A 12,120-nucleotide genomic window follows, 5' to 3' on the forward strand; every position below is an offset into this window, starting at 1 on the left:
GAATGTGATGTACCACTTTTTCTATTTAAATTTCATAACCACTCCATTGTAGAAAAAAAATTAAGTGGAAAAGAGTGTTATCTAGACTATAACATTCAGCATGGAAATAGTGACCATAAATAAATGTAAAGAACAATGCCATGTAATGTAAAGGACAAATCGAATAGCTCTCATTACATCATCTGGCTTAAAATATTTTAAGAATTTAAAATAAATTTCTAAGTTATTATAAATTAAAGCAATCTCTAAATGTTAGAATCCACTTCTGCAAGGACAAAAGGTAATTTTTATATTCAGATATTCATGATGCCTGGATTATTGAAGTCTTAAACCATGTATGTTTTAGCCATGAAGTAGAGATGTGTGCATGCCTGCTAAGTCGCTTCAGTCTTGTCCGCTTCTTTGTGACCTGATGGACTGTAACCTGCCAGCCTCCTCTGTCCATGGGATTTCCAGGCAAGCATACTGGAGTGATTGCCATGTCCTCCTCCAGGGGATCTTCACGACCCAGGGATTGTACCCATGTCTCTTATGTCTCCTGCATTGGCAGGCGGGTTCTTTACCACTATTACCACCTAGGAAGCATGAAGTAGAGATAGATTGGTCCAAAAAATCACTTGACTGGAAGCTAAAAACTATTTGTAGAAGATGGAAATAACTTTCTGTGACTTAAAACAATTTTTTTTTTCTATTCCAAGGTATGGTGACATGGTACCGAAAACCATAGCAGGGAAGATTTTTGGTTCCATCTGTTCACTGAGTGGAGTCTTGGTCATCGCTCTACCTGTCCCAGTGATAGTGTCCAACTTCAGTCGGATCTACCACCAGAATCAACGAGCAGACAAACGAAGAGCGCAAAAGGTGAGTATTCAGTTCTGTGCAACCATGATTTAGCATCTCCCACTCTGTAAAGTGAGCTTTAAAATCCCTTACTGGCTATTCAGTGTTCTGGTTTGGGTCGATAGTTGCATCAGTCAGCACAAGCTAAATTATACTACAGTAAAAAAGAAGCTTAATATCTTAGTGACTTAAAGACAAAGAGTATTTCTTAATCATGCTACAGATTACTCTGGTGATAGAAACTCCATCTTAACAATGTACATCTGCAGTCATCAAGCAGAGGTAAAAGGACATGATGAATCACAGCCTGACCCAAAAGCTTCCTCTTGGAAGTGGGCCAAGTCACTTCCATCTCTATTGCATTAACCCAAGTAAGTCGCTTGGTCACGTGTAACTTTAGAACTGGCAGAACTAGATAATCCTACTATGCAACCACAGACGAGAAGAAAGAAATATTTGGTGAGTAGCACTAATGACAACAGTAAAACCAATGATAGATTCTTGGCAAATTTTATTAGAATCAGATTTGTAGATCTGATTCATTTAGTCTCTGTCCATCAGAGATCAAGCTGGTTCCAGTAGACTGGGGCTATTAAAGGGCACCAAAATATGTCTCAGATGTCCACCATAGTTGACACAGGAAGTAGGAGAAATCTGATCATTAGTAGCTGAGTCTTATTTTTGGCCCAGCACCTTACTGTTTCTTTGAACTTCACATCAATGACCTCATCCATCTCAGAGGAAACAGGTTGCATATGCATCCGTGAAATGGAGAAAACAACACCTACCTCACAATAAGATTAAGATTATATGCAAATGTATATAAATCTACATAAGCATAATATAATGCTATTTATTGGTGGCTTCCCATGTGCGAGGTATTGGCTAGATGTTTTAAAAATCATGTAGTCTTCATAGCAAGTCTAGGAGTTACTTACTATTACTATTTGTACTCATAGATGAGAATTCTAAACTACCCAAAATTTGAGAAATTCCAAGATTACATACCTTACAAATTGGAAATCTCTCATTCAATACAAGGCACCTGGCTCCCAGGTTCATACACTTAAACACTATAATAGATATCTCCCAAAAAAAGTTAACTAAAGGTGAGCACATAGCCTCTCCCCATTCTTTGTTAAAATAATCACCTTGAGAGTCAGAGCCCTTGTTGCTTAGAAATAATTATGGAAATCTTTTATAGTTTCCTTAAGGCTATGGAGCTAGATTTCCAGGATTCTTCATGGATACTGTATCATGTCCTTTAAGAATAGATTTGTTTTTTTTTAAATATCCATAAACTGTGACTAAAGTGGATGCACAATCTAGATAGTGTGGTGTAACTATAAAATACCACGAGAGATTCTCGTGCAGTTCGTAACTAGCTTTGTAGGTAATTCTAGAACAAGGTTTTAAACATGTTTTTAGACAGTGTTGATGCCTTTAGTAAAATAAAAAGTATACTTTATACTTCATACAGTATACAGTATTGTTGTTGTTGTTGTTTAGTCACTAAGTCATGTCTGCCTCTTGCAACACCATGGACTGTAGCCTGCCAGGTTCTTCTATCCATGGCATTTCTCTGAAAAGAATACTGGAGTGGGTTGCCATTTCCTTCTCTAGGGAATCATCCTGACCCCACAGAATGGAACCTGTGTCTCCTGCATTGTCAGGTGGATTCTTTACCACTGAGCCACCAGGGAAGCCCCATATAAAGTATAAAAATCTCATATAAAGTAACTCTTTGGAAATGCAAGTTAATCAGTGTGGCCACACAGCATGTTGTCCGGAGAATTTGTTTTTATCCATTGTCAGAGATCTGCTCTCTTTAGCAAGAATCACTCTTTCTGCCTTGTACTTTCTTCCTTTACAGAATCCCCCATTTTTTGGACAAGCATCTAGTCTTTAGTTATTGTAGAGAATGATAGTAAATAAAACTGGCAATCCAATAAACAAGGAGGAGTAGAAAAAGGTACCCTCTTGGGCAATTGTAGTCTCCTGTGGGGCACACTGTTCACAAACAGAGATGGCGAAATTTTGTCCACAATCAGCCTCCGTCATGCCTTGTCACATACCACAGCTTTGTCTCTGCCCACACACTACAATCCCTCTACTGGACACACAAGTGCATTGTTTAAAATAACAGAAGTCTGGGCTTTCCTGGTGGTTCAGTGGTAAAGAGTCCTCCTGCCAATGCAGGAAGATCCCACGTGCTATGCAGCAACTAAGCCCGTGGGCCACAACTACTGAGCCTATGCTCTAGAGCCCAGGAGCCGCAACTATTGAAGCCCGGGTGTCTTAGAGGGTGCTCAGCAACAAGAGAAGCCACCACAATGAGAAGCCCCAGAACTGCAAGCAGAGAGTAGCCCCCACTCTCCGCAACTATAGAAAAGCCCACATGCAGCAACAAAGACTCAGAACAGCTAAAAATAAATGAATAAATAAAAATTATTTAAAAACAATAACAGAAATCCTGCAAAAGCTTAGCTCTCCAGCATCCATCCATCTCCCTTCTAGAAATTTCTTCTTTAGTATGAGCTATCTATCATTCATCTTCTGAACACCAAAAAAAGAGCTACCTGCATGAAAACTGTAGGAAATACAAATATGATTTTCAAATAAACCAACATTCAAAATATATGTATTTTTTAAATTTTGTCATCTGCAACAAGCAAATCGATAAAGAAAATCTTAGAATATTTGAGAAGCTTTTCTATCTAAATAAATTTAAAATGCATAAATAAATATGGTATTTAAAAAGAACACTAAATTGAAAAGTATGTTGTATGAATTTTTTAATCTTTAAAGTATCTCTATATTCTAAGTTTCTGCCATAATGAGTGAATTTTACATACTGTAACTACTAGAATAATTGGCTTAATAAAGTCAAATATAATAACTTAAAGTGACAAGTTCAGTAAATAGTCTGTGACCAATAAACTGAACATAGTTATCCAAGAAAGAAAGATGAATATGTAACTAAATAAGTCACCAAAGGATATTTTCTATTTTCCTTCCCAAGAAATGTCTTAAAAAATAATAAACATTTATTAGGCTAAAATAATTTAGATTTATCTGAAACTGGGTGATTTGACAAATATCAAAGTTATGCAGAAATAACCAGCTAAATTCAGTCAAGTAAGATGTCCATTCAGTAAAAAGTAGCAGTCAAGCTGAATAATAAATAATATAACAAAATGCTTTTGAGGCCAAAATTTTTTATATGTAATCCCACTGCCAGCACCAAGCTCAAGCAAAAACTTATACAAAATAAAAAATAGGTATGCAAACAATACTGTACTCAAAGTTTTAACCACTTTGTGGAGGGTTTAAGTAAAAAATGAGAATCTTGCATACCTGCACTTTCCCTTTTCAATTATAATAGCAAATGTTCAGTATCTCAAGAGAAATCCTCTTCTACACACACACATCCCAGGATAGAATGACAGAATATGAAGAGACACTTAATCTCTTTTCTTACTCTCTTCAGATTTCTGAATCTTACTGTCCCAAGTCCTGCATTCTCAGTGAAACCTTCCCTTAGCAGTCATTTCTCTCTTTCTCCCAAATCTTATGTCACTTGCTATCTCTAGTCTCCATTGGACAATTCTGTTTGACTCTATTTTTTTAATTAATTTATTTTTTATTGATGGATAATTGCTTTACAAAATTTTGGTTGTTTTCTGCAAATCTCAACACGAATCAGCCATCAGTTCAGTCAGTTCAGTCGCTCAGTCGTGTCCGACTCTTTGTGACCCCATGAATCGCAGCACGCCAGGTCTCCCTGTCTATCACCAACTCCCGGAATTCACTCAAACTCACGTCCATTGAGTCGGTGATGCCATCCAGCCATCTCATCCTCTGTCGTCCCCTTTTCCTCCTACCTCCAACCCCTCCCAGCATCAGAGTCTTTTCCAATGAGTCAACTCTTCGCATGAGGTGGCCAAAGTACTGGAGTTTCAGCTTTAGCATCATTCCTTCCAAAGAACACCCAGGGCTGATCTCTTTCAGAATGGACTGGTTGGATCTCCTTGCAGAATCAGCCTACATATACACATATCCCCTCCCTTTTGAACTTCCCTCCCATCTCCCTCCACATCCCGCCCCTCTAGGTTGATACAGAGCCCCAGTTTGAGTTTCCTTAGCCATACAGCAAATTCCTTTTGGCTATCTATTTTACATATGGCAGTATAAGTTTCCATGTTACTCTTTCCATACATCTCACTTTATTTTTGACTTTTATCTTTTCATGAATAGTATCTTCCTAGCCGAGGTTTAATATGTCTTGAGAGCAGGTACCATGTCTTGCATTGTGATGCCTTATACTTATTTCCATTTATCAATCTCCTATTTCTGATCTTCTGGTTGAAGGCTAGCATTCAACAGACATTTAGCATGGTGCTCCACAAGACCGAGTAAACCAATTAACTTGTAGTATTGTATGTAGTAAACCAAAAGAAAAGTCGTGAATGAAACCAGTTCTTTTTCTAACACAGTACCTGACTATTGTGGCTATTCAGTCACTAAATGGCTATTCAGTCACTAAAACTCAACTGTTTCTTTTTTCCTCAACTTAGAACTACTTCTGCAGTAGTGATTTCTGTAACATGTAGGTTTTCTGTTATGGAAAATATGTCATTTTCCTTTGTCGGAGGGTATCTTTGAGTAGTGTGTGTGTCTCATTCATGAAAGAAAGTAATACTTCTTAATACTGAGCCTAATGCTTGGAGAAAGACATAGGTGAGACTAGTAACTATGATATAGGTAATATAATTACATGCAGTGGTTGCAAAAAAAAGGGTGGGGAAGAGGAAGGTCAAGGGACGAAGGGAAGCAAAAAAGGCATTGAACGTTCCAGGACACCAGTGAGACTTTAGGATTGATGTTTCAACCATAACCCCTTTCTGGAAACCTAATGTATATTTCTATTACTTATTTCTGAATTATTACATCAATTCTAAATCATTTCCAAATGTGCTTGTCACTTCCTGTTGTTTTATTGTCTGTCCTGAAATCCTGGCTGCACACCACAGCTTTTCAAATTAAACATTTTCTACCTTCCAATTTCATTCTCAAGCATTGTCTCAGTATTTTGAGTCATCTAAACGCTGTCGTGCCAACAAACAGTGAAATTTGTCTAGTTTTCGCATCACTTATAAAATGATTTTTGTACAGAGTATTATTTTAACCTGGAATTGGCACACAGGAAGAAGAAATTCACAGAGGAAGAGAGAGGGGGTTAGGTTGAAGCCAGATGCTATCTTAATGCTTTTTTGAGAGCTTCAAACATCTCAGTGTTACTGTCAAATTCTGTGGGTGTTGGTAAAAAGGCACCTTGGTACCACTTTGGAGGGAAGTTTGGTAAAACCTAGCAAACGAAACACATGCACGCATACCCTTTGACCTAGGAATAGTTCTACTTCTCGAAATTGCTGATCAGCTCATCATGACGTTCCAAGAAGGCAGCATTGCTGGTAGTAGCAAAAAAAAAAAAAAAAAAAAATGCCTTGAAAATTCATTGTGATTGGTTTGCTACCTAAAGGATGCTTCATTCCTACAGCCGTATGTTATACAAGCATAAATAAATGAGGTGGCTCTATATGTGGAGATATGGGAGGAGTCCAACCTGTACTAAATGAAAACAGTTGCGTGCAGAAGGCTGTGTGGCAAATCATCCCAAATGAATAAAAATGTATGGATGCATACTTATGAATATATATATATATATTTACTTTTATTTGCCTAGTATATTTCTGGTAAATGTCTCTAGAAATTTTGCCAGTAGTTGACTCTGAACGACAGGAGTAGGTAAGCCCAGAGAGACTTTTGTTTTTCACGTACTTTTGTAGTGTCAAAATTTGTATCATGCGGACATGTTCATTTTCCATTTAAAAAATCTAGATCATTAAAATTGTTTTGTTAAAAAGAAGATTCCGGGATTAGAGACTGAGATGGTCTCCCTCTGGTTGTTTAGAAAAAGCAAAAGAGTCATTGTAGGGTAATTGTACAAGTTCTTACCCAGGTCATTCCAGTCGCTTCCTGAATACACTTGCTAGACATGTTTAGTATGGACAGAATGGTCACCAAATAGTGCTCCCCAGGAAGCAAAAACCAGACCCTTACCATGAAAGTCTGGGACATATATAGAACAGCAGATTTAAAGTAGAATGAACTATCAAAGTCCAACCAGTAAACAAAGATAAATTAGAGGATTTTTTTTTAAGAGAGCCCTTGTTTTTTGGTACAGGGACTTCATTGGCCAATTGAATAAAAATAATTGCAAAAACAAATTTGAAATTCAAGGATGCAGATTCAACTGAATAGCCTTTTTTTTTTTTTTTTAAGAGGGACTGAAGGAAGGAAGGAGAGAGGGAGGGAGGAAGGCAAGAAACAGAGAGGAGAAGGGAAGGAAGGACTGGGGAGGAAAGGAAGAAAGAGAACGGCAGTAGGTTCCTGGAACTTAATTACTAAATTTAAAAAGAACATTAGTTTAAATGAAAAGAAGTTGGCAGCTAGTTTGCTGGGTCTTTATTTCACTAAGTTACTCAGATTGGGATAAGTGAAAATACAAGTAAGACTGCTATTTTTCTTGGTGCAATTGACCAGAAACAACACTAAAATAACTTGAAATTGAAGTGCAAGTCCCTCAGTCATGTCTGACTCTTTGGGACTCCATGCACTGTCCATGGCATTCTCCAGGCCAGTATAGTGGGATGGGTAGTCTTTCCCTTCTCCAGGAGATCTTCCCAACCCAGAGAGCGAACCCAGGTCTCCCACATTGCAAGCAGATTCTTTTCCAGCTGAGCCACAAGGGAAGCCCAAGAATACTGGAGTGGGTAGCCTATCCCTTCTGCAGGAGAATTTCCCAACCCAGGGATTAAACCGGGGTCTCCTGCATTGCAAGCGGACTCTTTACCAACTGAGCTATCAGGGAAGCCCTGAAATAACTTAATCTTACTGTAAAACCTTAATTACCTTAATTACCTAAATTCTTACCTCTAAACTCCAAAATAAGTCATCAATCTCAGTGATAAATGTTAGCCAAAATCAAACACTCAAATGTTGAAAGTCTATTTTTCAGTAGTTAGTGTGAAAAGCTGGTATGCTTTTTTAAATATGTGTGCTGACAACAGGATTATATAAGCGTGCAATCAGTGTTTTAAGAAAACCAATCATAGATCTTAGGAGGATATTGTTTTTTCGCTCTTACAGAAAGCCAGACTGGCCAGGATCCGGGCAGCCAAAAGCGGAAGTGCAAATGCTTACATGCAGAGCAAACGGAACGGCTTACTCAGTAACCAACTGCAGGTATAGTCAAGAATTTCTCTTCTTTTAATGTTCAGCTTATTGGTGCAATATTGATTTAGTTCTACTTAACCGTGTAATTTTATTGTGAATAATTATGAAAATGGCTCCGAAACAACAAAAGTGTCATTTGTTAATGTAACCTCGCCCTGTACCATCTTATTGGCTGTAGGCTAGAAGCTGGGATATGTCATACTGCCAGTGAGTCATGATTCCCATTCATGATCAGGCAGTATTTGGCACTATCTCGTGTACACATGGGGAAAATTCTCAACAGTTAAAATACTTAGGTTTTTTTATTTCAAACTTAGGTGTGTTCCTTAAAGTTCATTTGGGTGTCGATAGGAGGGGTGATGTGATATCTTGTTTTACAGTAAGTCCCCTATATACCAACAAGTTCTGTTCTGAGAGTGCATTCATAAGTCCAATGTGTTCATAAGTCCAACAGGGTTAGCCTGGATACCCAACTAACACAATCGCCTGTATAGTACTGTACTTTAATAAGTTTATAATCCTTTACACAAATAATAAAAAACAAACACAAAAAATAAAGAAAACATTTTTAATCTTACAGTATAGCTAGCACCTTGAAAGCGTATACAGTTGTACAGTACCAGAGCTCGCACACAGGGACTGCATTGAGTGAACAGGCGAGAGTTTTGACTGGAGGAGGGAGAGGCATGGGAGATGGTAGAGCTAAAGAATCGTCAGTAATAGGAGTTGGAAGGCAAGCTGCAATTTCACTCACACCTGGATTTGATGGCACAAGTTCTGGTTCCTTGCTGGAACCAGATGTACATTTGAATCTTTGAAAGTTCACAACTTGAAGGTTTGTATACAACCAACTTACTGTACTTCTTACTGAAGAGGGAACATCATTCAGTGTTATGAAAGTCACATAATATAAAATGTAATTTGAGAAACTTAATTTTCACCTTAAAACTTTCTTTTAATATTTAGGATCCCAATCATCTTTACTTGCATAATAGCTTTTGTGTAGGTGAGCATGATGTGGTTTCAGGATTATGTAAGTACTAGGCTAAAAATTATTATCCAAAAATAATGGCTCTCAGACTTTCAAAGGTAACTGGGAGATGAATGAGTAAAAGAGAATTACATTTTCAATTCAGGGAGGCAAGTCTAAAAGCCAAGACCACTAATTTGATGAAAATGTAAATGATGATTATCAAACTCAAAAGGAACTCTACATTTGATCCTTTTCGGTTTTAAAAAAAAAAAGTAAAAATAAAATACTGCCATTTAATCTCAGAAAATAGGCCAGATCTCTCAGTAGAAATATGTAGCTGAGATTCTCATTGTTTGCAAATAAAAGAGAAAGCCCTTCTGTCTTCTCTCTGTTAACAGTCCTCTGAGGATGAGCAGGCCTTTGTTAGCAAATCTGGCTCCAGCTTTGAAACCCAGCACCACCACCTGCTTCACTGCCTAGAAAAAACCACGGTAAGGAAAAGGCAGGACTGCCTGCCCCTGCAACTCAGACAGTAATCCCATTGGTTTCTGTGAATATTTAAGGTTTCCAAGTGTGATTTCAATGTCTGCATTACTGCAAAACATACTAAGCGTCCCCCCCAAAAAAAAATCCACAATAATTGAAATTACTTTGAAAGGCTCTAGTGACATTTCAACATAGAAAGTATTTTATAGACTTATTTAAAATGTTATTAACTTTAGGCTAAAACATCAGTTGAATGTAGATAGAAAGTTGTGTTCTAATAGCTGACTGCAAGTTCTATAAAATATCTTTTCCTGCTTCTTAAAATGCTGATTAAACAGAAAAAAATAATGAAGTTTAAGTGTTCCTGACATCTGGGAAAAGGGAATAGCAATAACAAAATAGAGAATAACTGAAAATAAACGTTTCTTTCATTCACAGGTATAATGAACAGATAGACAATAAAAACTATGTATTCTCTTAAGAAAAATGACACGTTTAGTTACTGGTATACCCCTAGGGCCTGAGGATTGAGTCTGCATTTCTTCCCTTATAAGCTCCCAGTTGGACCTCCTCTTTAACAAAGGCATCTGTTTCTTAGATAGGTTGTCAAAAGGGATCACAGTCTGTGACCACAGAGCAGAATAAAATTTTCACTGTATTTGAATCGTCTGCTTGTCCATTCACCAGAGACACATATTTGTAGTCAATTCTGACATATTGTTCATCCATGTATTCATTTACCTATATAATCTTTCAACCAATATGTATTTCTTGCCTATAATGTATCAGACAGTCAGCCAGACCCAAGATACACCATGAAGTCAAGTATGACCTCTGGCCTACTTGAGCCTCCAGGTTTGGGACAAAATATGGATGTTACTAGAGAAGGACAATAAGCAAGGAAAGAAACAATGAGGCCCCAGTGGACTAGGGGCGAAGAAGGGGCAGCCAGAAGGTACAGGATCGGGCAAGGCTTCCTGGAGAAAATTGAGTTGAGACCCACAGGATGGTTATGAGTTAGTTAAGCAAAGAGATGAAGGGGCTAAAAGTAGGTGTAAGTGCCTGGAGAAGACTGGAACTTGGCCTAAGAGGAAGGAAAGGACATTGAGGGTTGTCAGAAGGAAAGAGGGTACTACGTTGCAAGTATTATCGAGTCCAAGTTCACTCTGCTCACGACATGACAGGCCTATAAATTGGAGACGAGGTGTTGAGGCAAGAAATAACAACTTTATTCAGAAAGTGGGCAGACCAAGAAGATGGCAGACTAATGTCTCAAAATAACCATCTTATCAAAGTCTGAACGCCAGATTCTTTTATAGAACAGAGTGGAGGGAGATGAGGAAGTAAAATAAAAAGCCTATTAATCTTGCAAATATCTCCTGGAATGGTCAGCTTCAGGGAGGGGATATGTTAATTTCTTCCTTCCTGTACCAGATGGACAGGGTCAGGATGTCTCCCTCAACAAAAGCACATTGGTTTAACATTCAGGCAGAGGGGCAGGGTTCCCCAAGTCAGGCCATTATGTATAGACAGTATCATTTTGTAAACAAAAGCAACAGGAAGCAAAGGTTAAAGAAGTAGATCCAACATGGAGTCAGATTTTGACCTTTCTTATAACACAAGGGAGGAACAGAGGAAGTCAGTGGGCAGATAACCTTGGGTTTTGGAGGCACGTAAAGAACTTTGATCTTTATCTCATAATAAATGGAAAAATATTAGAAAGTTTTAAACAAATATTACTGGTTACTGATTATATTAGTATCTTAAATAAAGTTCTATATTAGGATAACTTTGAAAGTTAAATGACAACACTAATCAAATTTATTTATCCTTACCATTTTTTTTCTTTTTATTTTCATTTTTTGACTATTTTACCTTTTGTGAAAGTGTTAGTTGCTCAGTCGTGTCCAACACTTTGTGACCCCATGAACTTTCATTGCAGGCAAATTCTTTACCATCACAGCCACCAGGGAAGCTTTTTAGGGCTATTTTAATCATAAATTATGTAACACTAAATTATTATTAACACTAAACTGAATTACTAATATAGTTTACATGGAGCTACCTACTCCAGAATATGTGGTAACCTGTCACAGAATGGCTTCTTCCCTTCCAATCACTGATGAGATAAATTAGAATGTCATGCCTTATAACTTGTATATTGTGTGTGAAATGTGCATGTAAGAGAAGAAAACAGAGTGTGAACAATCTGTTCCTTTGTAAGCAATAGTTTTTTCTATAAAAATTAATATTTAACATGAAATTCTGTCTTAGATGATCATAGTATCCTCTGGACTTTAGAATGTTAAATTTCATTTACTGCAAAATGCTTATTTTAGCAAAGAAGTGGCAAAATGAATAACTAAAGCAATCTATTTCCTATTAGCCAGCAATTTCCTTCCATTGTTTTACTAATATTTTTGGATGAGAGGTGGTTAAGTGAAATTTGGCATGAGCAAAACGTTCCATTATAAGACTATTCCCACCCACACAAAGAAAAAAAAATAATAGTAGTTGAAAAC

At 37.4% G+C, this 12,120-nt stretch overlaps 1 protein-coding gene across 1 annotated transcript in view; it reads left to right on the plus strand.

Annotated features, from left to right (window-relative positions):
* Positions 1-12,120, plus strand: part of KCND2 (potassium voltage-gated channel subfamily D member 2) — a 563,422-nt gene that overhangs the window by 545,537 nt on the left and 5,765 nt on the right. Inside the window, exons 2-4 of the mRNA XM_061414525.1 lie at positions 699-861; positions 8,053-8,148; positions 9,511-9,603. Coding sequence (XP_061270509.1) covers positions 699-861; positions 8,053-8,148; positions 9,511-9,603 — 352 coding nt within the window. The remainder of the gene's footprint in view (positions 1-698; positions 862-8,052; positions 8,149-9,510; positions 9,604-12,120) is intronic.

The sequence above is a fragment of the Bos javanicus genome, chromosome 4 (assembly GCF_032452875.1).
Source record: "Bos javanicus breed banteng chromosome 4, ARS-OSU_banteng_1.0, whole genome shotgun sequence".
NCBI classification, from domain to species: Eukaryota; Metazoa; Chordata; class Mammalia; order Artiodactyla; family Bovidae; genus Bos; species Bos javanicus.